We start from the raw sequence: 26,289 nt of genomic DNA on the forward strand, positions 1-26,289 counted from the left end.
GGAGTCGGGTCAAAATTCTGGGGATTATGGGCGGTTCGTTGGTCTAGGTTATATGGAGTATAAATACCCTAGTACCCAGCTCAACAGAGTATGGGACCCCCGACTTATCTCTACTGTCTCCAGGCCCTGGAAGACAGGTTAAGGGTATGGTGTTCAGTTCACCGGCACTCAATGTGATCTCCAGCAGCGCCCTGGTCTCCCTTACCTAGACCAGGGGGCGAGGAGGAAGCTGAGTTCAGGGTAGTTCCCCACATAGCCAGGAGCTACCCCAAAGTCTTATGAGGGTCTCATGGAGCTTCTGAATACCAGAGGGCCTAGTTATGTTGTCTCGCCCGGTGGAGATAAGCCAGTAGGGTCCCGCCCCCTCTTGTCCTCAACCCACCATCCCTGCAGCCAGGCAAGGGGAAGGTGGGCACGTGAGGAGCAGGGCGTGAAATGTGCAGTTGCAGCTCATTTGCATAGGGCAGGAGGCCATATGGGAATGTCAGGCTTGAGTTCCAGGGACTCCTGCAAGAGAGGGGGGTTTAGTGAGCATGGGGCCTGCCCCAGTCCTCCCACCCATGACCAGGTTGGGAATGGAGGGGAGTGTCTACAACTCACAACTCCGCAGGCGGATGGGCCAGATGAGGAGACTGCACAGAGAGAGGGCGGCGGCCACACCTACGCCGCCTGTCACAGCCACCATCACCCAGTGGTAGAAGCCTACGCAGGCTCTGCAGCAGAGCTCCGAGCTGGGGAAGGGGGGGACAGAGCAGGTGAGCCGACATTTGTGGGGACCCTCGAGCCTGAGCCTCTTACTCCGCCCACCTCAGCCTCGGGCCAGAACCAGGGGGTCACCCTTGACCACCTTTCTTCCTCCCACATGACACTTCAGCCAATACTACCAGCCATGCCTTCAAAGTCTATCCCAGTTCGTTCCACTGCTCCCCTTCCTCTACCTCCACCTGGACCAGCCCATCATCACCCACCTGGACCAGTGTGGCTGTTTCTGCCAAGGCTCCAGCCCTCACCTTCCACAGACTGTCCTTCTGAAGGCAGCCACAAGAGGGCGCCTGTAAGCACCTGAGTCAGGCCTCCCCTCTGCCCCCATCCTTCCAGGTCTCCCAAACTCCCCTGGGGTAAAAGCCCAAGTCCTCCACAAGGCTCTACATGACTTGCGCAAACCTCTCCCCACTCTCTCTCCCCTTCACTCACTGCTCCAGCTACACGGGCCTCCGTTGTGTTCTTCCAACAAACCAGGCCTGGTCCTGCTCCAGGGCCTTTGCACTGGCTATTCCTTCCCATTTGCCTAGAACTCCGATACCCACCAGGTCTCAGGACCAATGTCACCTCCTCAAGGAAGTCCTCCCTGACCTCCTGCACCAGTCAGGCCTCCGTATGTGGTGTCCCTCACCCCCCTGGCCACTGGTCTGGATCACACATTTATTCCTGTGATTAACATGGCTTGTATTACCCCCAACTCCATGACGACAAAGGACCAGGCTAGTTCTGGTTCCCAGATCCTGGGCTTCTATAAGGCGAGAACTCAGTGGTCTAGAATCGTCCAGGACTGAAATCCCAGGCTCTGAGGGTCTGTGACACAGAGCCCGGCTCCCCTGTAGCACTGCCCACTCACATTCCCCAATGCCCTAGACCTGGAGCAGTGCCGGGCACACACAGTGCGCCTTTGCTACATGAACGACAAATGAGTCACACTCACGAGCAGGGGTACAGGCTCTGGATGACCATGACTGCCAGCCCGTTGGCCACCTTATCCGAGAAGCTCATGGCGCCGTACACGAAGGCTCCACTGTGCTGGGAGGACACAGGCAGGGAGGTTAACACCCTTGGCCTGGGCCCGAGCCCTGGGCCCCAACCCCCACCCAGCCCTGCCCACCAGCCCTACCGTGTGGGGGCCGATGAGGTCAGCTGTCATGGCCAGGGACGTGACAAGGATGGTGGCACAGCCCATGCCCAGCAGCACAGCTGCTGCATAGACAGCTACACCCAGCCCATCTGCCAATGCCACCCAGGCCGCAAAGGCCAGGATCACCAGAAGGCCCACGAAGTAAGTCATCTGCAGGAGAGACCAGCATCAGGCCCCTCACTGTGCAGCTCCTAGCCTGGCGCTTGCCCTCTCTGGTCTTCAATCCACCACCACCTAGTCCCTAACCCCAGAGAGTGAGGGGGTCAAGCTGGACCATCCCTAAGGAGCCCCCAGCTCTGACCTCACCCAGGAGCTGACAGTCTAGGGACAGGTGGCTATTTATATCTTAAGTGCAAATCAATTACTAGTAAATAAAATGGCCCAGCCAGCATGGCTCAATGGTTGAGCATTGACCTATGAACCAGGAGGTCACGGTATGATTCCTGATCAGGGCACATGCCTGGGTTATGGGCTCAATCCCCAGTGCAGGAGGCAGCCAGTCAATGACTCATCATTGATGTTTCTCTCTCTCCCTCTCTGAAATCAAAAATACATTTAAAAAATTTTTAATAAAACATTCAGTTCTTCCATCATGCCTGCCACATTTCAAGTACTCCATAGCCACCCTGGCTAGCACATGGTCAGCAAAGAAATTTCTAGAGCTCTGCAGCCCCAAGACACTCAGAAGCCAGGATTCTAGAACATGGATCTGCGACACAGGGCAGCTACAAAGTGTAGAAGCTGAGGTATGCGATTACCTGGGTTCTGTGCATCTGCGTTATGAGGGTCCTTGTCTATGCATGCCCCCCTGCCCCCCACCAACCCACGCACTCACATTCCTCCCGATCCACTTGTTGATCGGGTTCATGAGGAAGGAGGAGAAGAAACCGCTGAGATACATCACCAGTGGGATGGTGGCGATGAACTTCTGTTGGGGCAGAGTGGACATGGGCGTGTCAGGTGGGCCTCCTTGGGCTCAGGACCCACCCCACAGCCCTGGCCCGCCCGCCCCAGCTCACCTTGGGCAGGTTGAGGGAGTAGGTGAGGTACATGGCCATGTACGTCTGGGACAGGTTCACGATGAGCCTCGTGCTCATGTACAGGAAGCCCACCTATGGGCAAACAGAGGGACTGGTTCAGGGGTCAGACAGGGCCCTTCTCCACTTCCACCAGCAGGGGACACTCAGGGCCTAGCTGCAGGGACACCGGATCCACTATTAGGGACCATAGCTGGTCAGGGGGAGAAGAGAGCAGTAATTGATTAGCAATGTCTGCCCTGCTGTGAAATGGAAAATCTGTTTGCTCATCTACTGGCCATCCTGCCTGCAGCCCCAGAGTAAGGGCCAGGTGGGAGCCGGCATCCACTCCAGCCAGCTCTGCCCCATCACATACCTGGTAAAAGGCCGGCTGCCGCAGCCAGTGTTTCCAGAGCAGCAAGGGCCGGGCCGTGGTGGGGGCCAACAGGGGGCTGTGCTCATCCGGCTCCTCCACCAGCTGCTTGCGCCCCTCCCTGGTGCCCAGGTGGAACAGCAGTGAGAAGATGGCACCAACGCCCACCACCAAAAGGGAGAGGTTCTGAGGATCCGCAGAAAAGGCATCAGCAGTGGCTCTCACGGCCCAGGCCCAAGTTCAGGGCCTGGGGGAGGTCCCATCCTGCCAGCAGCATCCTTGGCCCCCACCCCGGCCCCAGCTCACCCGAAATACTGGCACATCTTGGACCCCCAGCTGGTCACTGACATCCGGGGTGGGCCCCGTATCTGCAGAGGCCTGCAGGTGGAGCAGGAGCCAGGCAGCACCATAGACAGTGATATTGGCCACCACAGTGAAGGCGTACCTGGTGGGGACAGGCGAGGCATCAGCATGGCAGCCCAGGAAACCACAGGGCCACTTCCTCTCCAGGCAGCCACACAGTGAGAGCTGCTTGTGGTGTCTGGGGAACCTCTGGGTGACAGATAATTTTAGCCACCAAACCTTGGGTGGCCCCAGGGAAGCCCCTGCTGGCCCCAGCTTACCCAGCCTGCATGTTGTCCGATGATTTACAGCTCTGACCCTCAACCACCATGACAAGGGGCTGGGATGCAGAGACTCAGCAAAGTAGGGTCCAGTCAAGTCTGAGAACCCAAGATGCTCAGAAGCCAGGATTCTGGAATTCTTGGTACCAAGATCCTGGGCTTCAGCAGGGCAAGGTCTAGGATCATCTGGGTCTGCACCTGCCTGCAGCCCCGGCGTGATATCCCTTCAGGGGCTAGGAAGGTCAGGGGAGGAGCAACCTCTGGGTCTCACCAGGACTCAGTTTCCCTTTCTAAAAGTAAGAACAGCCGGAACCGGTTTGGCTCAGTGGATAGAGCGTCGGCCTGCGGACTGAAGGTCCCAGGGTTCATGCTCAGTTGGGGCACATGCCTCGGGTTGTGGGCTCAATTCTCAGTAGGGGGCATGCAGGAGGCAGCCGATCAATGATACTCTCTCACCATTGACGTTTCTATCTCTCTCCCTTCCTCTCTGAAATCAATAAAAAAATATTATAAATAAATGTAAGAACAATACCCAGAGGTCACAGTGAAGATGACAGCGTTGGCAATAAAGCACTTGCAGGTAGAAGTGCACCAGAGCTTGGCCTGGTGTAGCCTGACCCCTAACATCTGGGGCCCTCAGGGGCCGGGGCATTGAGCAACCCATGTCGTTAGTGCTTGCAGCTCTCAGCCATAATGGGGAACTCAAAGACGGGTGGGGAGCAGACCAAACTGGGACCAAACAGGCTGAGTTGGAGGCAGGCAGGACCCTCAACAAAGATGCTACAAAATAGTAGCATGCACTTACCGGGGGCCAACTGTCAGCTGGGCTCTTTGAGCTCCAGCAACATGGCGACCCTCACATGCACTCTCCCTTCGGGCTGGAACTGCCACCTCCTTTTTCTTAATGTGCATGTCCCACAGGCACTGTGGTCTGGCCTTAGGCACATGACAACCTGGGTGTGTTGTGAAGATTAAGGAAGAGGACCATGTGAAGAGCCCAGAACTGTGCCTGGCATACAGCCAGCTCATCACAAATGCTCCTATGGTCATCAGATCCAGAAGAGCCTCCTTTAGCACCTCAAGCAAGTGCTGGATACGCTGGGCACCAACTGGTCGTCGGCAGGATTCTAAGGTGGCTCTGGAGACTCCCATGCCCCGGCCCTGCCGTGCCTCATCCCTCCCCTTGGGGATGGGACACCCATATTTAGGCAACTTCTGTGCTACAGGTGAGGGATTTTTCAGGTGTAATTAAAGGGGATTACCCTGGGTGGGCCTGGCCTTCTCAGGTGATTCTTAGAAAAAGGGCGTAAGCCATCCCTGAGATCTGACTCTCTTGCTGGTGTCAAAGAATCAGCAAGCCACCATGAGCTCTCCGTCTGCAAGAAACTGAATTCTGGCCCTGGCCGGGGCGACTCAGTTGGTTGGGCATCATCCCGTGCACTGGAAGGTTGCCAGTTCGATTCCTAGTTAGGGTACATGCCTGGGTTGTGGGCTTGATCCCCGGTAGGTGGCATGCATGAGGCAGCCTATCATTGTTTCTCTCTCACATCAATGTTTCTCCCTCTCCCTTCCCCTCTCTCTCTCTAAAAATCAATTTTTAAAAAAGAAAAAAAATTCAGCCCTAGCTGGTTTTGCTCAGTGGATAGAGCGTTGGCCTGCAGACTGAAGGGTTCCAGGTTCGATTCCGGTCAAGGGCATATGCCCAGGTTTCTGGCTCGACTGCCCAGTAGGGGGCGTGCAGGAGGCAGCCAATCAAGGTTCTCTCTCATCATTGATGTTTCTATCTCTCTCCCTCTCCCTTCCTCTCTGAAATCAATAAAAAAGGTTTTTTTTGGTTTTTGTTTGTTTGTTTGTTTTTGCGCAGCCTATAGGTGGTGTAAGACTGGAGCCCCCACAGGCTGGCGCTGGGCCCCGGGCCCCTGTACTGCGTCTCCGTCTGTGTGCGGAAGGCAAGCCCTGTGCAGCTGGAGCTCGTAGCTTTGGATGATGCCATTGGGGAAGAGGTGGGGACTCCACAGGAAGGAGGCTGTCCTGGAGGCCAGTGCCTGGATGTGGGGGGAGGCCACCCCGGTGGGCGGAGTTTTTAAAAAAGAAAAAGAAAATTCATTCTGCCACCAACTACATGAGCAGGATAGAGGGACCCCAAGTCTCAGATGAGACCAGCTCTAGCCTCAAGACTAACACTGAAGCAGAAAACCCCACTGAGACAGCCTCTTACCCCATAGAAACCATGACATGATAAACACATGCTGTTGAAGCTGCTTGGTGGTCATTTGTTATACAAGCAGCTGCAGGTGACTGGTTACTATGTTACAGACGTATAAGCTGGGCTGAGTCCCCGAGGGTGTGACCCGGCCCTCACCTGCTGTGCATGTGCCCTCCCAACCTGCCCTGCGGGGTAGTACCTGAGAGCTGTGAGCTCCACCTTCTCGTGGTCATTGGTGACGAGCTCGGGGATGAGGCTGAGGTGGGCAATCTGTGTGGCGGCCCAGCCAAACTGGAAGATGACAATGAAGGGCCCGTAGTAGAGGAGGGCGGCCCACTCAGGTGTGGATGCCCCACAGCCCAGGCAGGGGCTGAAGATGAAAGGGAAGGAGAGCAGAACGCAGATGGTGCCTGTGGACGGGCAGAGTAGGGGGTCATATGCCGGACCTTCCCACAGTGGCCCAGGGCTCCCTGGGGTGACCGGGTGGGAACAAAATAGAGACACAGAAAAGGCTAGAGACCCTCCCAAAGTCACGCAGTGGTGTATGGGATCAGCAGCCCAGAGCACCTCAGGCTTATGGCCCCTGTGACAAATGGGTAAACTGAAGCAGAGAGATCTGGGGTTCCCTAGAAGTCACACAGCCAAACGGGGGATGGGAGGTGGGCAGGCCTCCACCCACCAGTCCAATGGAGACACAGAACAGGCTGGCATGGTCCTGAGGTTACACCCCGTAACATGAGCGGCAGGACCAGGACGTATGGTCAGGTAATAAGAGGGAGGAAGAACAGGGCCTCCCCATGGCAGCCCAGGACTCCCAGGGTTGCCCCTGATGACAGGTGGGGAAGCTGAAGCACAGAGACCCTGAGGTCGCACAGCAGGTTGAAAGGCTGCTGTGGGGTCCCCTGGAAAACCACCCACTACAGACACACCATTTACACCCACAACTTCCCGTTCCCGGGAGCAAGCCTTTTTCTCCCCAGTTCCTACCAAGGATCCTGGGGGCCACCAGGAGTCAGGAGGTCAGGTGAGGCTGGATCCTGCCCCAGCTCATAAGGGGACCTGTCCCTGGCCAACATTCCAGTATCTCAGAACAAGCCCAAGTCCCCCCCAAGGCCCTGCACAACCTGCCCCCGTCCCCTCCCTGCCCCTTTGCTCACTCTACTCTAGCCACACAGGGCTCTTCCAACATGCCAGGCACAGTCCTGCCTCAGGACCTTTGCACATGCTGTGCCCTCTGCCTGGAATGCTCTCTTTCCATCCCTTGGGACTCAACTCAAATGCTACCTCCTCAAAAAAGCCCTCCCTGATCAGCTCAGTCACTGACAGTCCCCTTGCCACTTCAATAGGATCTATTCTGGACCCTGCTTTCTTTTCCTCTCGCCCCTCAGCACACACAGAAATTCTTATGTCTGTCTGTCTGTCTGCTTGTTTCCTGTTTGCCTACCCCACCAGACTGTGGGTCCTGTTGGGATGGGTCCCAGGTCTATCAAAGTCACTTTCCTCCCATCCCTGAGCCTGGAAGGAGTCTGGCAGCTGGACTTCCTTACTCCCCCCAGGCTCCGGAGATGACCTCATCCCCAGGCCCTGGGCTCGCCCCCACAGCTCTGGGATCAGGAAATGAAACCAAAACCAGCCTGGTTCTTTCTCTGGAACTGGGAGGGGCATGCTGGGCAAATGCAGGCCGAGCACCAACTGAAGACGCTGGTCAGAAGAATGTGCAGCCCTGGGTGGACTCCACCTGCTGCTGCCCAGGCCAGTTAACCATTGTTGGAGCGAGGCTGCCTGGCTGGGGGACCTTGGGCATGTGACTGCTCTCGGGGCCTCAGTGTCCAGAACATGGAAATACCTCCTGAGGTCGATGTGAGAATTGAGAGTTAATGAGTGAAAGTGGCTACTACTCTGAGCTACTCCCCACCTCAGCGGCCTCAAAACCATGATATTTCACACCTTCACACAAGCTCTTCCAACTACTTGGAATATACCCCCCACAACATGCACATAAACACACTTTTATTCACCCTTCAAAACCCCAAAGGCAATTTCCTGTCTTTCTCAGAGCTCTGCTTCTTTCTTATGAAGCCCGGTCCATTCACCTGCCAGCCTGGACCCCACAGGAGTATCCATGTCTAGCTTCGATGGGCCTCTCTAGGCTAGAGAGGGCAGCTGGGAGGGCTTGTTAAGGGAAAGAGTGAGTTTATCACCACCACCCACAGACTCAGGGGCAAATAGAGAAGTGGGCACTCGCTGGGGTGACCGTCGCTCTAGTCACCTTATCAGGCATTTTGAGGGGCTACCCCGGCTTCCTCTCTCCACAGATCCTCCACCTCACGATGAGCATGAAGGGGTGCAGGTGGAGACCTGGGTGTCTGGTTGAAGCACTCAACCCCCAGGCCTGTTTTCCATAAACACAAACCCTTCAGTTCTTTATTTACAAAAGTGCCCTCAGCACCCCTACCACCCACCTCTGCAGGGGAATCAAGTTCTTCCTGGGTCAGGTGGGACCCTCACTGAGTGTCCAGCCGTCTAAAGTGGCCCAAGAACAGCCCGGGCAACCTCAGACCTGACAAACCTGAAATCCACCCCCAGGATGTGGCCACACGAAGCAAGCCTCCCTCAGGCCATTTGGAGATCTGTTGCACCTTGCAAAAACGTCACTCAAAAGGGCCCAGGGTAAGTCACTGTCTCACCCCTCATCGTCCCGCCTGCCTTCTAAAAAGCTGCCACCAGAATTCCAGAGTTCCCCCGAGTGGCAGGATTCCTGGTCCTGCCTCCTGAAATGCCTGGAGGGCCCCCAATGCCAGGCTGTGGTGGGCACGAGTGCCGGGGGAGAAACAGCAGGGAAAGTGGCCAGGCCTAATCTCCAAGCTCAAGGCCTGGGCGGGCAGAGAAGGGCGCATGGACACAGGCTTATCATCTGTGCGCACAGGGCAGGGCGCCCCAGCCCCCTTGGACCTGCTGCTTACCCTCCCCAACAGCCCTCTAGGCAGGCAAAGGGCCCAGGCCAGAGGGCGAGCCCACGACCTGTCCAGCAGACCCCATCCCGTTAGTCAGGTACAGACCCCTGACCCTTCTGTCTCACCTGCCCCCAACTCAACTCCCAGCTGCCAGGACAGCTCCCCCCAAACACCCAAGCACCACGTTGCCCACACTAGGGAGGGGGCGGACAGAGAGCACAGAGAAACCGACAGCCAGGCAGAGGGGGCTCTAGTCTGACCCTCACTTGGACCAAGTTGTCCTGGTGGTCACCCTGATAGCGAGATGGGGAGGTCAAGCCAGACAAGACAGACTGACAGACCCAACCCGAAGATGGTTCAGGGAGCCCCAGGGGTCAGACTAAGGGAAGCGCAGCAGAAGGTCACACCAACTGAGTCGGATGAAGGGGTTTGACAGGTCAGACAGCAGCCTTAGGCAGACAGAGGGAGAAGACTCAGCGCCTGGGGCAGAGACAGAAGGCTCAGGTCATGTGACAGACAACGGGGCAGGTTCAGCCCAAGGGACAGAGAGACAGAAGGGGGGGGGGGGCAGGGAGTTCGGCAGAGGGGTTGGCTCAGGCACTGGGGCAGACACAGAGGGGACGATCTGGCCACTGGGGGCACTGGGCGGGCAGGTGAACGGGAGCGGCTCGGCCGCGACTTACCAACCAGGTGCCAGGCCTTGCGAGGCCCGCAGCGGGCGCAGCGGCCGGCGGCGCGGTCGGCCTCGTAGCCCACCAGCGGCGTGCAGAGCCCGTCGGCCACCTGGCCGAGCAGCAGCAGAATCCCGGCGCCGCGCGAGCTGTAGGCGCGCACCGAGTGCAGGTAGACCAGCAGGTAGGTGAACCACATGGACGCGCACAGGTCGTTGAGGAAGTGGCCCACGGCGTAGCTCAGCCGCGCCGTCAGGGACAGCGGCCGCGGGGGCGCCCCCGCTCCGGCCGTCGGGGGCCCCGGGCCCATGGCAGCACTCCGGGCTCGGCCTGGGCCGTCGGACGCGCCGCAAACGGGACCCCCGAGCCCGACCGTGGGAGCCCCTCTCCCCCCACCACCGACTACCTCTGCCCGTCCGCCCCGCCGAGCGCTCCTGCGGCCCTGGAGCCTCTGGCCCGGAGACTACGGTCCGGGAGGGGCGGGGCATCCAGGCCTCTTCCGCCAATCGGGGCCGCGTGCCGGGTGTGGCGAGCCAATCATCTTGGAGATGGGCGTGGTCTGGGGGGTAAGCTGGGCCTACACACCCGGCTCTGACAGAGCTGCGGGGTCCTAGCGCTCTACGGTCAATCGGGCTTCTAAGACCCCTCACCACGAAGTTGGAGGTGACGCAAGGGTCGTCCCCACCAGACTCCGGTGGCCAGGCCCGTGCCATCCAAGCCTGTCCGCAGCTTTACCAGCCAAATGTGGGCTGGGGGCGGGGGGGGATGGGCTGAGCTGGGATGTATGTTGGGGGAAGGTCTTAGACGCAGCTCGTTCCTCTCTCCGCGGGGTCCGGTGGCTTTGCGGCCGGAGACACCCAATTGGGCGCGGAGAGGACGCATTAGTTCTAATTAATTAGTTATTAAGGATAATAATGGGGATAGTTGTCATAACACCAGCTGGCATTTAATGAGCGCCAGTTGTGCCAACACCCCACGTGGATTTACTCATCCCAGCTGGGCGGGAGGCGGAGCAAGTCTCTCCTATTTCACAGGCAAGAAACACGCCCAAAGAGCAGGAGAGGTGCTCAAGGGCACATAGTGTTCACCGACAGCGAGTCAGGTGCACGCATCCCCGGGAGGCAGTGCTCTGGACCCTCCCTACTCTGCTTCAACTGTCTTCCCAGACGTGGTCACCACACAAGCGGTTTCAAGTTCCACCCCCGCCCACCCCCAGCTCTGGCCTCCAGGCCTCCTCCAGCAGTGGTTTTAAACCTGCATAGCCAGAATCATGGGATCCGGACCAGCCCGCCTCCTAGCTGTTCCAGCTAGGACAAGCCCCTTAAGTTCGTGGGTTCTCAGTCTCCCCAGCTCTAGAATGGGTATAATGTATGTTAAAAGTGATATAAGCCCCCTAGTTGCTCAATGGTTAGAGCATCAGCCCGAGAACGGAAGGGTCATGAGTCCGATTCCCAGTCAAGGCCACATACCTGGGTTGCAGGTTCCTTCCCTGGCCCGGGTTCCCCCGCGAGGAGGAGGCAACCAATTGATTGTCTCTCTCACATAGATTAGTCTCTCTACTCCTCCTCCTCTCTCCCTCTTTTCCTCCCTCCCTCTCACTCTCTCTAAAAATCAATGGAAAAAATATCCTGGGCGAGGATTAACAACAAAAAGTGATAGACTCGTTAGCTCTTAATATTCTCAGACAGAAAGCCTCAGCACCCTCTAGTCCAGCGGTTCTCAACCTGTGGGTCGCGACCCCTTTGGGGTGGAACGACCCTTTCACAGGGGTCGCCTAAGACCATTGGAAAACACATATATAATTACATATTGTTTTTGTGATTAATCACTATGCTTTAATTATGTTCAATTTGTAACAATGAAAATACATCCTGCATATCAGATACTTACATTACGATTCATAACAGTAGCAAAATTACAGTTATGAAGTAGCAACGAAAATAATTTTATGGTTGGGGGTCACCACAACATGAGGAACTGTATTAAAGGGTCGCGGCATTAGGAAGGTTGAGAACCACTGCTCTAGGCCCTAGTCAGTTACTACTCTGAGCTCCCACAGTGCCCTGGGCTGCTTCCATCACAGCCCTGAGCATCTGCTCTCCCCCCTCCCAGCTGTAACTGTCTGCCCAGAGGCAGGGACCTGAACAGTCTTAGTAACTGCATTGCCTCCAGCAATGCCTGGCGCATAGTAGGAGCTCAAGAAATATCTGAGACAACAGAATACATGGTGAGGAAATAAGATTATACTTCAGGTGGTGAGCACACAATGGAGCACACAGATGTCAGATTTTAAGGTTTTACACTTAATATTTATATAATGTTATTAAGCAATGTTACCCCCAATACATTTAATTGAAATACAAATTAAAAATAAATATCTGTCACGTAATTGAATGCTGGACATACAGGCAGAGAATGAGAAATTCAGACAGAAATTAGGAAACAGACAGGAACCCACTTATAAACTTGAGGCTCAGCAGCCCAGCCCAGCCCAGCTCCCACACTGACATAGATCATCCAGGGAAACATGCATTCTTTTATGAAAAAAAAAAAAAAGCCTGAAAAATGGGTGTGGATGGGGTCCTGAGGCCTCAAGAGAGAGAACCTAGGAGAAGAGGTGAGATAAGGATAGACTGCTGTGGAGAAGACAAAGAGATAAGGAAAGGTAAGAACTTCAATTCTCTCCTTCCTGAAAGTCAAACTCCCTTTAGATTTCACCAAGAGAAATGAAAGGCACTTCTAAAAAGACTAGCCTAAGCTTTTTATCTCCATTCTTAGACTCCTTTCATCCCATGAAACCCCTAGGGATTTTACATCACTTTATGGCCATTTTCTAGATGAGAAAACTGCGGTTCAGACTAGCGTCCCTCGCCAGAGAGCTGAGCAACACGTGACCTAGGGGTTAGCTATCTTTGAGTTATTAATTCCCCAGCAGGGGAGTGTCCCCCTAAACTGGAAGAGGTGGCTCAGTGTCCACTCTTCTCTCAGCTTTCTGTGTGAGGCAGGAACCCGGGGATCATCCCAGCAGCCTCTTGGGACAGACTCAGCACCAGCAAGAGGGGGGACCCCCAACACATCTTTGGGCTCTGGTCCTGTTGGAGCCGGCTATTTCCTGGCCCTGACTGTGGGGAAGGCAGGAGCAAAGCTGCCGCTGACCCTGAGGCTCAGCTGGAGAGCTGCCCTTCATTCGTGGACTCGTTCATTCAGGGGATCTAGCCTCATGCTGAGCAATGCTGGATCCCTAAGGATTTGGAGCCCCTAGTCTGAGGGACCCCTCTAGTCTGAGGGACCAGGTCAGAGCTGGACACTCCCATCCCCCATGGTTAGGACTTCAGCTGGGGAAACCCAGATGGGTGATTGAATAGCAGATAAGGAGCCAGGACTTGACCTCCAGGTCACCAAAGACTTAAGGGAGAGTTTTGGGAGAGAATGGAAGAGTCAGATAAAAAGTCCTATGGGACGCCCTGGCCAGGTGGCTCAGTGGGTTGGAGTGTCCTCCCGTACACCAAAAAGGTTGCAGGTTTGAACCCTGGTCAACAGGTGACCACCAATATCTTTGAAAAGGTGGCTCAGTGTTCACGCTTCTTTCAGATTACTCCCAAAACGCCACCTGTGTTCACGCTTCTTTCAGATTACTCCCAAAACTCCACCTGAAGTCCTTGGTGACCTGGGGGTGAAGTCCTGACCCCTTATCTGCCAATCACCTGTTAGGTTTCTCCAGCTGAAGCCCTCCCAGGGGCACTGGCAGGGCCCAGTTCTGTCCCAGTCCCTCAGACTAAGGGGCACACAGGAGGCAACCAAAGTCAGTCAGTCTCTCTCTCTCTCTCTCTCTCTCTCTCTCTCTCTCTTTCTCTCTCTCTCTCTCTCCCTTCTCTTTCTCTCTCTCTCTCCCCCGCCATTCCTCTTTTTCTAAAATCAGTAAATATCCTTGGCAAGGATAAAAAAAAAAAAAAAGAAATCCTATGGGAGGGGTGGGCTGTTTATTCCCAGGCAGGACTGACTCAGCTACCGGTTGGGCAACCAGTGGAGACATACATGCCCCAGGGGCTAAGAGGGGGACCGGATTTGCCAGGAGGATCTAGGCTCTGCCCAGAGGGTAGGCAGTCAGGAAGGAGAGATGAATGCCCAGCCCTTGGAACTGGACAGACAGACAGACAGGCTTGGGGTCAAGAGAGATACAAACAGCCTTCACTATCTCAGAGCGTCCCCAGCTGCCCCCTGACGCCAGACCTGCGTCCCCCCTCCCCCGGCCAGAAATCTGATGTTCTGATGGCCCCAGTCCAGCCTCAGATCTGGGGAAGGGACAAGGGTAGAGGGAGTGGGGGTGTTTCCTTTGATCTTCTCTCTTTGACTCAGACCCAGATGACCTGAGCTGGAGGTGGAGGTGGGTGGGGGAGAAAGGGAAGGGAGGGTTTTGATCGGAGGATGGCTGGGGGCGGCAGGCACATGATCAGTTTTTGTGATAGGCGGCTGTCCGGTGCATTGTAACATCCCTGGCTTCCACCCACTCGATGCCAGGAGCATCCCTTCCTCCCAGTTGTGACAACCAAAATCATCCCTAGACATGGTCCAGTGCCCCTGGGGAACTGAATCGCCCCTGGTGGGAACCTTGCACTAGAAAATTCTCTGCAAAAGGGGTTTTCATTCTCGGTGGACAAGAGTTGGACCTCAGGTATCGCAAACCGGCCGGGCCCCGTTCTGAGCACCAAGCTTGAATTAAACTCATTCAATCCTTTCAACGACCTCATGAAGGTAGTTACTGTCCCACTTCACGGAAAGGCAAACTGAGGCACAGGAAGTTTTGGTAAGTTGCTCAAGCCACACAGCTAGGGTTCAGGGCTACCTCCCTGAGCGTCTGAGGGTCCAGCAGCTACAGGGGTGCCCTCTCCTCAGATGCTTGAGACCCCTGTCCCTACACCCTGTTGTTCCAGCAGCTCTTACCCCTGTGCTTCCCTTGTGTATTCTCAGCCTTTCAACCCCATTAAAATGATCCACGTATTGCCAAACCGGTTTGGCTCAGTGGATAGAGCGTCGGCCTGCGGCTGGGATGTCCTGGAAGCACCACCCACACCCTGACTCTTCCTGGGGATGGAGAAGAGTTGACTCACCCCAGGTTGGCAAATGAGCATTAAAAATTTAAATGGGCCCGGCCTGCATGTCTCAGTGATTGAGCATAGACCTATGCACCAGGCAGTTGAGGTTCAATTTCCGGTCAGGGCACATACCTGGGTTGCGGCCCGATCCCCATTGTGGATCGTGGAGGAGGCAGCCAATCAATGATTCTCTCTCATCATTGATGTTTCTATCTCTCTCCCTCTCCCTTCCTCTCTGAAATCAATAAAAATATTTTTTAAAAAATTAAATGGGAAGGGCTACAACCCATCAATTTCATGACTCTGCCTACCCTGGCAAAGCCGTCTCAGAGCCTCAGACCGCAGGTTGGAGATGTCTGTAGCTGGGGCTGTTACACTGGGAAGGATCCTAACGGGGATCAGCCAGGCAGGACTGGCTGGCAGGCGGTGGTCCGGTCCCTCAGTGGAATGTTACACAGCATCCGAGGGACCGAGGCTCTGCTGCACACCCAACAAACAAAGGCGATCGGAGGAAGGAGCCGACCTGCAGGCTGAGGTTTACAACACGAGGGCAGGGTGATCACAAAAGTAAGATCTGACCTCAGTTTTTACAGGAACACACACACACACACACACACACACACACACACACACGTGCGCGCACACACGTGCGTATGCTTGTGTTGTGCTTTGTACTGTGTCCCCTAAAATTAATATGAGGAAGTGCTAACCCCCAGGACCTCAGATTATGACCTTATTTGGAAACAGGGTGGTTGCAGATGGAATGAGTTGTGGCATCGGAGTAGGCTGGGCCCCAGTGCAGTATGACTGATGTCCTTGCACAAAGGGGAAATTTGGACAGACTCACACGCACAGGGAGAACGTCATGTGATGACTGAGGCAGAGATGAGGTGATGTTTCTACAAGCCAAGGAACGCCAGAGACTTGCCAGCAACCACTGCTTTCCGCAGGAACCAATCCAGGCCGAGTCCTTGATCTTGGAATTCCAGTCCCCAGATCTGCGAGACAATACAGTTCTGTAGTTTAAGCCAAACACCTGTGGTGCTTTGTTCCTGCAGCCCTGGGAAGGTGTGTGTGTGTGTGTGTGTGTGTGTGTGTGTGTGTGTGTGAGAGAGAGAGAGAGAGAGAGAGAGAGAGAGAGAGAGAGTTTTAGTAAGAAATGTAAATGTAACAAGCTGATAACAGGGAGTATGTTGGCCTTAATACACTAATCTTGTACAAATAAAAGGGGTTTGGGCAATATTTGCATAAAAACTTTAATTTCAAAAACAAAAAGTTTAAGACATCCTGAATGGATCTCATATTTCTAGTATTCCTAGGGCTACAAATTGGAATATTTTTCCTGGTTTGATATTATAAAAATTTCCAAATGAAGCATAGAAATGGATGCAAAGAAACTAGTGTGAGATTATATGCCTTCAAACAATCACAGGGTCACAGGTTGCACTGAAAACTAGGAATTGAGAGAACTTCATGCTGCCATGAAAAACCAATTTATAATTTGGGGACAAAAGGATATGCTTTTAGATAAATGTATGAATGATGTAAATACATAAATGCTGCCTGTTGGGGGTTGGGCTGTGTATGAATAGCATGAACTGGACTGAATACACTATTATTTTTTCTAGGAAATATAGGAAGGCATTTTTTCCTCCAGAAAATGTACGGGGTGGAGCGAAAGTAGGTTTTCAGTTGTGAATACTCGAAACACAAGAGTTTATTCTTGTAGTATTATTTATTAATTATTGTATTACTAGTGGCCCAGTGCACGAAATTCATGCATGGGGGGGGAGTGTCCCTCAGCCCAGCCTGCACCCTCTCCAATCTGGGACCCCTCAGGGGATGTCTGACTGCCAGTTTGGGCCTGATCCCACAGGGATCGGGCCTAAACCGGCAGTCGGACATCCCTCTCACAATCCAGGACCGCTGGCTCCTAACTGCTCACCTGCCTGCCTGCCTGATTGCCCCTAACCACTTCTGCCTGCCAGCCTGATGGCCCCCTAACTGCTCCCCTGCCGGCCCAATCACTCCCAACTGCCCTCCCCTGCTGCAACCCGCCTCCTCCACCAGGACCCGCCTCCTCTGCGCAAGGCAGTGGAGACGCTGAGACCAGCCTCCTCTGCACTGCGTGAAGCCGCCGGACCCCCCAGGCCTCACTGTGCTGAGCAGCCGCCAGGCCCTGCCTCCACTGTGCGCGTGGCCATCTTGTGGTGGCCATCTTGTGGTGGCCATCTTGTGATGACATCGCGTGCAAGGGCCACTTAGGCTTTTATTAGTATAGATTTTCCATATGTACACTGTAAACCTACTTTTGCCCCACCCTGTATTTATCTTTATTTGATGCAGTTCTGTCATTAAGATATTGTTAGACATAATGAAAAGGAAAGGTACTTTTCTTTCCAATTAGAATTTACATTCCATATCATTTTGTATTAGCTTCAGGTGTACAGCATAGTGGTTAGGCAATCATATACTTTACATATACCCACCTGGCACCATACATTGTTATTACAATATTATTGACTATATTTTCTTTTTTAAAAAATATGTTTTATTGATTTTTTACAGAGAGGAAGGGAGAGGGATAGAGAGTTAGAAACATCGATCAGCTGCCTCCTGCACACTCCCTACTGGGGATGTGCCCGCAACCAAGGTACATGCCCCTGATCGGAATCGAACCCGGGACCCTTGAGTCCGCAGGCCAACGCACTATCCACTGAGCCAAACTGGTCAGGGCCCAATTTATACTTTTCAATACCTTCACTTTTTTCACCCAGTCCCCTCCCCTCTGGCAACCATCAGTCTGTTCTTTGTATCTATGAGTCTGTTTCTGTTTTGTTTGTTCGTAGTGAAATCATATGGTATTTGCTGTTCTCTGACTAACTTATTTCACTTAATACTCTCTAGGACCACCCATGCTGTCGCAAATGGTAAGATTTCATTCTCCTTCTTCTTTTTCAATCCTCCCCTGAGGCTATATTTCCATTGATTTTTAGGGACAGTGGAAGAGGGAGGGAAAGACAGAAAGAAACATCGATGTGAGAGAAACACACCGATTGGTTACCTCCTGCACCCAGGGGAGGAGCCTGCAACCAGGATACGTGCCCTCAACTACAATAGAACCTGGGACCCTTTGGTCCGCAGGCCAACCTCTATCTACTGAGGTAAACCAGCTGGGGCAGGTTTCATTCTTTTTATGGCCGAATAATATTCCATTGTATATATGTACCACTGCCTTTTTATCCATTTGTCTACTGATGGGCACTTGGGTTGCTTGCATAGCTTGGGTATTGTTTTAAAAGAAAAGCCCTAACTGGTTTGGCTCAGTGGATAGAGTTTCGGCCTGCGGACTGAAAGGTCCCAGGTTCGATTCCGGTCAAGGGCATGTACCTTGGTTGCGGGCACATCCCCAGTGGGAGGTGTGCAGGAGGCAGCTGATCGATGTTTCTCTCTCATTGATGTTTCTAACTCTCTTTCTCTCTCCCTTCCTCTCTGTAAAAAAATCAATAAAATATATATTTTTTTAAAAAGACACTTCAATGAACATATATTCTTTCAAATTAGTGTTTTGGGTTTCTTTGGATATATACCCAGAATTGGAATCACTGGGTCAGAAGGTAGTTCCATTTTTAATTTTTTGAGAACCTCCAATCTGTTATCCATAGAGGCTGCCCCAGTCTGCATTCCCACCAGCAGCGCACCAGGGTTCCCTTTTCTCTGCATGCTCCCCAACACTTGTTTGTTGATTTCTTGCTGACAGCCATTCTCACAGATGCAAGGCATTTTCCTTCTGAGGATATGTTAATAATTTTAGAGAGAGAGGAAGCGGGGCGGGGGAGAGAGAGAGAGAGAGAGAGAGAGAGAGAGAGAGAGAGAGAGAGAGAAAGATAGATGGGTTGCCTTCCGGATGAACTCCAACCAGGGATTGAACCGGAAACCTAGGTATGTGCCCTGACAGGGAATCCAACCTGAAACCTTTTTGGTGTTCGGGTGACTCACACGCCAACCAGCTGAGCCAGCTGGCGGGGGTGCAAAGCACTTCTCTTGATGCCAAGGAGCTACAGACTGTTTTCCCAAACTGCCCTCAAAGCCATTCATTTCTTTTTGATGCGCAGGAAGAGCCCTGAATTCCTTGTGTGGTACACTGGGAGTGGAAAAACTGTTTCTATGGCAACACCAGGCTGTCAATCAAGCAAAAGAGGTGGGGCTCAGAGGGCGGGTCTTTCCCTGTTTTCCAGCTTGCAAGTCTTACCTAGAATTTTTTTTAAATATGCTGATTTATACTTTCAAAATTTTTGTTAATCCTCATCCGAGGATATTTTTCCATTGATTTTTAGAAAGAGAGGAAGGGAGGAGAGAGAAATATCTTGTGAGAGTGACACATCGGTTGGTTGCCTCCCCAGTGCACCGAGACTCTACTTGCAACCCAGGTACCATACGTGCCCTGGACCAGGAATCAAACTTGCGACCGCACACTTAGAGTGTGTGGGTGGACACTCTAACCACTGAGCAACACCAGCCAGAGCTGGCTTGCTGTTTTGTTTTGTTTTTAAATATTTTTTATTGATTTTTTACAGAAAGGAAGAGAGAGGGATAGAGAGTTAGAAACATCGATGAGAGAGAAACATCCACCAGCTGCCTCCTGCACATCTCCCACTGGGGATGTGCCCGCAACCCAGGTACATGCCCTTGACCGGAATCGAACCTGGGACCTTTCAGTCCGCAGGTCGATGCTCTATCCACTGAGCCAAACCGGTTTCGGCGCTTGCTGTTTTTTTATGTCACATGTATCGCTTTAGTCAATGAGTACAAAGGAAAAAGAAAGTGGCTTATGATAAGTGAACAAAATGAAATATGTGCACTTATCATCTGGGAATTTTCACCTGGCTCATATTTGAAAATGAAATGAAAACTTTAGTGAGAACAATAAAAGGAATACTATAGCCCTGGCTAGGTGGCTCAGTCTGTTGGAGTGTCATCCTGTACACCAAAAAAGTTGCTGGTTCGTTCCCTGCTCAGGGCACCAGGTTGTGGGTTCAATCTCCAGTCGGGGTGTGTATGAGAGGCAACCCTTCGATGTTTCTCTCACATTGATGTTTCTCTCTGTCTTTCCCTCTCTCTCCCACTCTCTCTAAAATTAATGAAAAAATATCCTCCGATGAGAATTCAAAAAAAAAGAATGTAATTAGAAATTTTGAATAGTTGTCTTTGCCCTCAGTGTTACCTATATTGTCTTTAATGAAGCAGAGAGAGGCATGAAAGAACACACAGCTGAGAAACAACCGAACAGGACTCTGGGTCTGTCAAGACTCCAGGGCACACACATCCTTTTAGCCAGATTTAAACCACGTAGCATAGAATGCACCCATTTAAAGTGTATGATTCCGCGGAGTTTAGTATATTTACAGAGTTATACAACCATCACCACAGTCTAATTTTAGAACATTTTGATCTCCCAGAACAAAACCTCATCCCATCAGCAGTCACGCCTATTCCCCTCCCCATTAATCCTTTTTTCTTTTTTTGGTACCAAAACCTGTGAAAGAACCACCCATTCATTCCTTATCCCCAGGCAGCTACGAGTCGACTCTCTGTCTCTCTGAATTTGCCTGTTCTGGATACTTCCTATAAATGAAACCATACACTATGTAGCCTTTTGTGACTGGCATCTCTCTTTTTGTTGTTAATCCTCACCCGAGGATATTTTTTCCATTTATTTTTAGAGAGAGTGGAAGAAAGGGAGGGGGAGAGGGAGAGTTAGGGTTAGTCAGGCCAGTGCTCTAACCACTGAGCACTCCAGCCAGGGCATGACTGGCATCTTTTACTGAGCATCATGTTTCAAAATTCACCACTGTTGTAGCATAAGTCAGCAGTATATTCCTTTTTATGGCCAATAATACTCTATTGTTTCACATGACATTCTGTTGGACTACATTTTGGTTATCTAGTAATCAATTGATGGGCATTTGGGTTGTTTTTACTTTTTGGCTCTTGTCAGTTCTGCTGCTGTGAACATTCTTGCATAGGTTTTTGTGTGGACAAGTGTTTTCAGTTGTCTTGGGTGGATTGCTGGATTGCATGGTAACTCCATGTTTAGCCACACCCATGTGCTCAGAACAGTACAGGAGTCAATGTAGATGTATGAAGCAGCTCCTGTGGGCACTGTTGTATGTGCTGGGAATACAGCAACAAACAAACAAGCAGGTCACCACCTAGGCCAGGTAGCTCAGTTGGTTACAGCATCGTCTGGATATGCCAAGCTTGCAGGTTCCATTTCCGGTCAGGGCACATACAAGAAGCAACCAATGAATCACAAATAAGTAGAACAACAAATTGAGGTTTCTCTCTCTTCCCATCTCTCTCAAATCAATTAAAAACAAGAAAACAGGTCATGTGGAGGAAAAGGACATATGGAGAAAAAATAAGACGGGGTGTATGATGTGGGGTACAAGCCTGAGAAAGCCTCGCTCAGAGGTGACATTTTTAAAAAAAAATATATTTTATTGATTTTTTTACAGAGAGGAAGGGAGAGGAATAGAGAGTTAGAAACATCAATGAGAGAGAAACATCGATCAGCTGCCTCCTGCACACCCCCTACTCAGGATGTGCCCACAACCAAGGTACATGCCCTTTTACCGGAATCGAACCTGGGATCCTTCAGTCCGAAGGCCGACACTCTATCCACTGAGACAAACCAGTTAGGGCAAGAGGTGACATTTGAGCAAAGGCCTGAAGGAGGTCAAGCAGTGAGCCAGGCAGACAGTCTCGGGGTAGGCCAGGCTGGTGGAGGGAACAGCGAGTGCAAAGACCCAGCGGTGGGAATGAATGAAACGGATGTATTTGAAGAACATGGAGGAAGCAGGAGGAGGGGGAGAGTGGAGTGAGATGAGGCAGGAGGTGATGTCTCACAGCTTGTTTAGGAACAAATGGGCTTATCGTGAGCATCCAGAGACTGCTCCTGGCATTCTGGGAGCAGAGGCAGCCTCAGCCCAGACCACGAGAAGACCAGGCTATGCCTGGGGGTCCCCGACACCCAAGGGCAGAACCTCCTGCCCCGCCAGCTTCACGAGGCCCTAGCAGCCTTCCTGTCGCACCACCTTTGCCCAAATGCCTCCAGCCCAATTCCTCACCCAGCCCCAGCCGGACCAGCCTCTTGGTCTTGGCCTCAGAGCATCCCAGCCTCCTGGTCCTGGACATCGTCCATGTCCTCATTGCACAGCAGGGAGCGCAGTTTCTGCCCTGTCTCAGAGCAGGACCAGGCACAGAGGGGTGTCCGGGGCCCTAAATCCCGTCTATAACCGGGAAACTTTCCCACCGGGTTTGCAGGATGCTAAGAACATGGTGCACCTCGCCCTGAGGCAAGTGGCTGCCCAGATGGTCCTTAACCCCTTCCTTAGCAACCTGCCCCCGTCCCCATGACAACTGGGGCGGGGCCGAAGCCGGTCGGGCCGGAGCGGGGAATATCTCTCTCGGCGGAGGAGGAGGAGTCGGCGCCGTGCCTACTGGCCCTTTAAGAGGCTCCGCCAGGCGAGGCCTCAAAGCGCCCTGATTAGCCCCCGAGCGGCCGAGCGCAGCCCAACTTGACGCACCGCCCGCAGCCTCCCTCTCCACCTCCCACGCGGCTCAGTGGCCGCCCCAGCCAATCGCGGGCCGGCGCGCCGACCCTCATCTGCATGGTCACGCCCCAGGGAGAGGGCGCGACCCAATCCAACTGCGCGTGGAGGCCGCCATCGGCTTGCCGGGGGCGGGGCGGCAGGGGCGGGCGGCAGGGGCGGGCTCCGGGCGGTTGGTTGGCGAGGCGCCGCAGCCGAGAGGTCCGGGAAAGTTTCTTTGGAGGTGAAAACAGCTGCGGAACTCAGGGCCCTGCGAGGGGCCGGCGGGGCGGGGGTCTCGGGACGGGGACGGGGCTGCCTGCCGGCCAGGTGGGGAGAACCAGGGCCTCGCGGGGGCCGATCGCCCAACAAAGGATCCCAGGGGCGCCCGCCCTGGAGGCCTTCCCAGCCCCGGGATCCGGCCCCCCCAAGCGCTGCGGGCCCGGTGGTGTCGGTGGCCTGGGCGCCCCTAACTCAGCTACGCGTCTGCGTTCCAGGTGCGGCCGGGAGCGGCCATGTCCCACGGCCCCAAGCAGCCCGGCGCGGCCGTCGCGTGAGTGCGACTCCCCTTCCACAGCCCCCACTAGGGCGCAGCTCAGCCCCGCCCACCTTGTTGGAGCTCCTCGACCCCGGCCCCAGGGTCTCGACTCCCCGCCACCCGGGCAGTCCCTGCCTTAGCGCCCCACGGGCTTCTCCCCACGCCCGGGCTCCAGCCCCTCCCAGGGGTCCCCACTGCCCCCCTCACAGGGATCGGGTCCCTTCGCTGCTGCCCTATCTGCCGTCGGGGGTAATGAATGGGTGTGACCCTGGAGTCCTGTGGCTTAAGCCTCTCCCGGGGGTCCCTACTGGCTCCTGATCCGACCTCCGGACCCTGCTCCCCAGAGACCCCTGCTCCCAGGACTCAGGCCCCCGCTCTGCCAGCCCCACCGTCGGGGTCGGGGTGGGGGTGGGAGTGACTGGCGTTCCCGTGACTCCAGGCCGGCGGGCGGCAAGGCTCCTGCACAGCATGGGGGCTTCGTGGTGGCTGTCAAGCAAGAGCGCGGCGAGGGCCCGCGAGCCAGTGACAAGGGGTCCCACGAGGAGGAGGTGAGAGCCCCCGAATTGTGGTGGGGGAGGCTCTGGGTCTCCAGCCTCACCTCGGACTAGAGCTGACCCGCTGTGGCTCCGCCCACTGCCCAGATTTCCGTCTGGAAGCTGAGACCCCGCCCCATATTAGATGCCACGCCTCACAAGGTCCGCTGCCACTCTGCGGCCAGCCCTTTGCCCACAACCGAATGCAAGCTCCGCCCACTGCTTGCCTCGGGGGGGGCACCTTTTGGCGTATTAGAGGCCACACCCACAACAGAAAACAGCCTGAACCCCTGTTTCCAGTACCTCTGATACCCCTCACTTCTATCCAGGCTTCCTCGACCCCCCTTCACAATCCTAGCCCCTGACCTGGCCACACCTCCAGGCCTTCTGGGTCCTACTTGCTGGCTGGCCACCTCACCTCTAGCCTCGCCCACGTCTTCCAAGGCTCCGCCCCGTCCCCCTCTGGGCCCCCCTCTAGGCCCCTCCCAACGGCGCTGCCTGGTTCCGCAGCCTGTGAAGAAGCGAGGCTGGCCCAAGGGAAAGAAGCGAAAGAAGATCCTGCCAAATGGCCCCAAAGCACCTGTCACTGGCTACGTGCGCTTCCTGAACGAGCGCCGAGAGCAGATTCGCACGCGCCACCCGGACCTGCCCTTTCCTGAGATCACCAAGATGCTGGGTGCCGAGTGGAGCAAACTGCAGCCCACAGAGAAGCAGGTGGACGGCAGGGGGCGGCGGAGGGGGCCAGCCCGGGACCACTGACCTCCCCCCACCCATTCAGGCCCCCGCAGCCATATCCTGAAAGGACCTGGTGTGGAGGGTTCTTCCTCCTGGAGAACTGACCGCCCATGAGGCCTCCCCAGTTCATTGGGGGAGGGTAGTAATAGGGGAGACTAGACAGAAAACTTAACCAGTGTGGTCACCCAACGTCTAAAAGAAGTAGGGGTGGGAGCTAGATTTTTATGTGAAATCCGATTTTCAAATCCTAGTAATTTAAAAACTGCATAAGCATCGAGAAAAGGTAACAAAACTCACCACTGGCTTGTACCCTCATAAGTGGGGTTTCAACAGGTGAAACGGGTGCTGGAGGGCAGCCTGGAGGTGGGAGCCTATAGTCAGACCCCGTAGAGTGGTTCATAAAGGCTGGTGAGGTGGGAAGCTAGGAGGCACCCTGAGCAGCAGGCTAAGGGGCCAGGTTTTGTCTGGAGGGTAATAAGGAGCTCGGGGAATGTCCAGCACCGTGAGATGAGTGATGGATGGGGGCCTGGCCTTGGAGGCCTCCTCGGCCCTGGGGCTGGGTCAAGCCTTCTCATGCTGCCCTGCCAGCGGTACCTGGATGAGGCCGAGCGGGAGAAGCAGCAGTACATAAAGGAGCTGCGCGCGTACCAGCAGTCAGAAGCCTACAAGATGTGCACCGAGAAGATCCAGGAAAAGAAGATCAAGAAAGGTGAGAAGGGCCCCAGCCCCAGGCAGCCCAGTGCCTGCTCTGAGGGGTGAGCCTGGAGACCCCTCACCTCCATGGGGTTCACATGGGAGGGAGGGGAAGGCGGGTGTTGCAGGCAGGGGGAGCAGCATATGCAAAGCAAAGCAGAGTCCGAGGAGACCTGGGAGGCTGACCCTGCCCTCCCCCTTCCCCCACCAGAGGACTCGGGCTCCGGGCTCATGAATACCCTCTTGAATGGACACAAGGTAAGTGCCCTCCTCCAAGCAGAGCGCCTAGGTGAGAAAGGTCCGGAAGTCTTTAGGCCCCTGGGTGAGGCCCTGAGTGAGCCAGGACCAAGGCTCATGGAAAGTGAACCGCCCTGCCCACCCTGTGTAAGTAGGGGCAGCCACCCCCTGGGAATGTTAACAGACTCGACCTCAGTGGCTCAAGGAGGCCCCCAGGCTTGGGGGATGTCCCAGAGGGCATTTGGATGCCCCCTCAAAGTAAACATCGCCCCTTGTCTTGTCCCAGGGTGGGGACTGCGATGGCTTCTCCACCTTTGATGTCCCCATTTTCACTGAAGAGTTCTTGGACCAAAACAAAGGTGAGCACCAACTCGGGGTTCTTGGGGGAACGTGTTAGGAGGAGGGTGGGCCGAAAGAGGGCTCCAAGGCAACAGGTAGGGAGTGGGAGTATTTACCCCGAAAGCCAAGCCATTTTCCTCACCTGCCCCGAGGCCCGGGAGCTCAAGGATGGGGCTGGGGGCAGAGCAATGCCTTCAGGCCTGGCGCGGGGCACCGCTCGGGCAAAGGCCTGGCAGAGGGTAGGGGGAGGCAGTGCCAGCTCTGACCTGGCTCCCGCTGCAGCTCGGGAGGCGGAGCTGCGGCGCCTGCGGAAGATGAACGTGGCCTTCGAGGAGCAGAACGCGGTGCTGCAGAGGCACACCCAGAACATGAGCAGCGCGCGCGAGCGCCTGGAGCAGGAGCTGGCGCTGGAGGAGCGGCGGACGCTGGCGCTGCAGCAGCAGCTCCAGGCCGTGCGCCAGGCGCTCACCGCCAGCTTCGCCTCGCTGCCCGTCCCCGGTGCGGAAACCCCCGCCCCCCACCGGGAGTTCTTGTCCCCGCGAATCCTGCTCCTTCCTTCAAACCCCCACCCGGGCCACCAGGGAGGTCATGCCCCTTGGGGTCCCGCCCTCCCTTTGCCCAGACCCTGGAAGTAGCCCAGCCCCCTAATCCCTACTGACCCGGCTGCATAATGGACCAATCTCTCTACCGCCGAGAGATGCAAGCAACCTGGGCAATCCCCCCACCCCCAACCCGTCCGTAAATGAACTGTGCCTGGCCCTTCATGTGAACTCCAGGCCC

At 54.7% G+C, this 26,289-nt stretch overlaps 2 protein-coding genes across 4 annotated transcripts; one reads left to right on the top strand and one right to left on the bottom strand.

Moving 5' to 3' along the window:
- Positions 1-319: 319 nt before the first annotated feature.
- MFSD12 (major facilitator superfamily domain containing 12) lies at positions 320-10,158 on the bottom strand. Of its 3 annotated transcripts, XM_006105929.3 has the most exons (10): positions 9,762-10,152; positions 6,324-6,534; positions 3,602-3,740; positions 3,299-3,481; positions 2,926-3,018; positions 2,742-2,834; positions 1,886-2,056; positions 1,700-1,794; positions 601-731; positions 320-507 (listed from the first exon to the last, which is right to left on the bottom strand). In XM_006105929.3, coding segments are annotated over exons 1-10 (1,416 nt in total). In that variant the 5' UTR covers positions 10,060-10,152; the 3' UTR covers positions 320-505. The 3 variants fall into 3 exon arrangements, 2 of the variants coding, with proteins under 2 accessions (XP_006105991.1, XP_023602595.1); XM_023746827.1 differs by lacking the exon at positions 3,299-3,481 and having other exon boundaries at positions 9,762-10,154; XR_002827018.1 differs by lacking the exon at positions 320-507 and having other exon boundaries at positions 615-731; positions 1,886-2,147; positions 9,762-10,158.
- Positions 10,159-22,610: 12,452 nt separating this feature from the next.
- HMG20B (high mobility group 20B) lies at positions 22,611-26,144 on the top strand. The gene is made up of 8 exons (XM_006105939.3): positions 22,611-22,678; positions 22,932-22,987; positions 23,412-23,520; positions 24,016-24,219; positions 24,829-24,949; positions 25,145-25,191; positions 25,457-25,529; positions 25,792-26,144. The coding sequence occupies exons 2-8, from the start codon at positions 22,950-22,952 to the stop codon at positions 26,142-26,144; spliced, it is 945 nt and encodes a 314-aa protein (XP_006106001.1). The 5' UTR covers positions 22,611-22,678; positions 22,932-22,949.
- The last annotated feature ends 145 nt before the right edge of the window (positions 26,145-26,289 follow it).

This window comes from Myotis lucifugus, unplaced genomic scaffold, assembly GCF_000147115.1.
Source record: "Myotis lucifugus unplaced genomic scaffold, Myoluc2.0 scaffold_737, whole genome shotgun sequence".
Lineage (NCBI taxonomy): Eukaryota > Metazoa > Chordata > Mammalia > Chiroptera > Vespertilionidae > Myotis > Myotis lucifugus.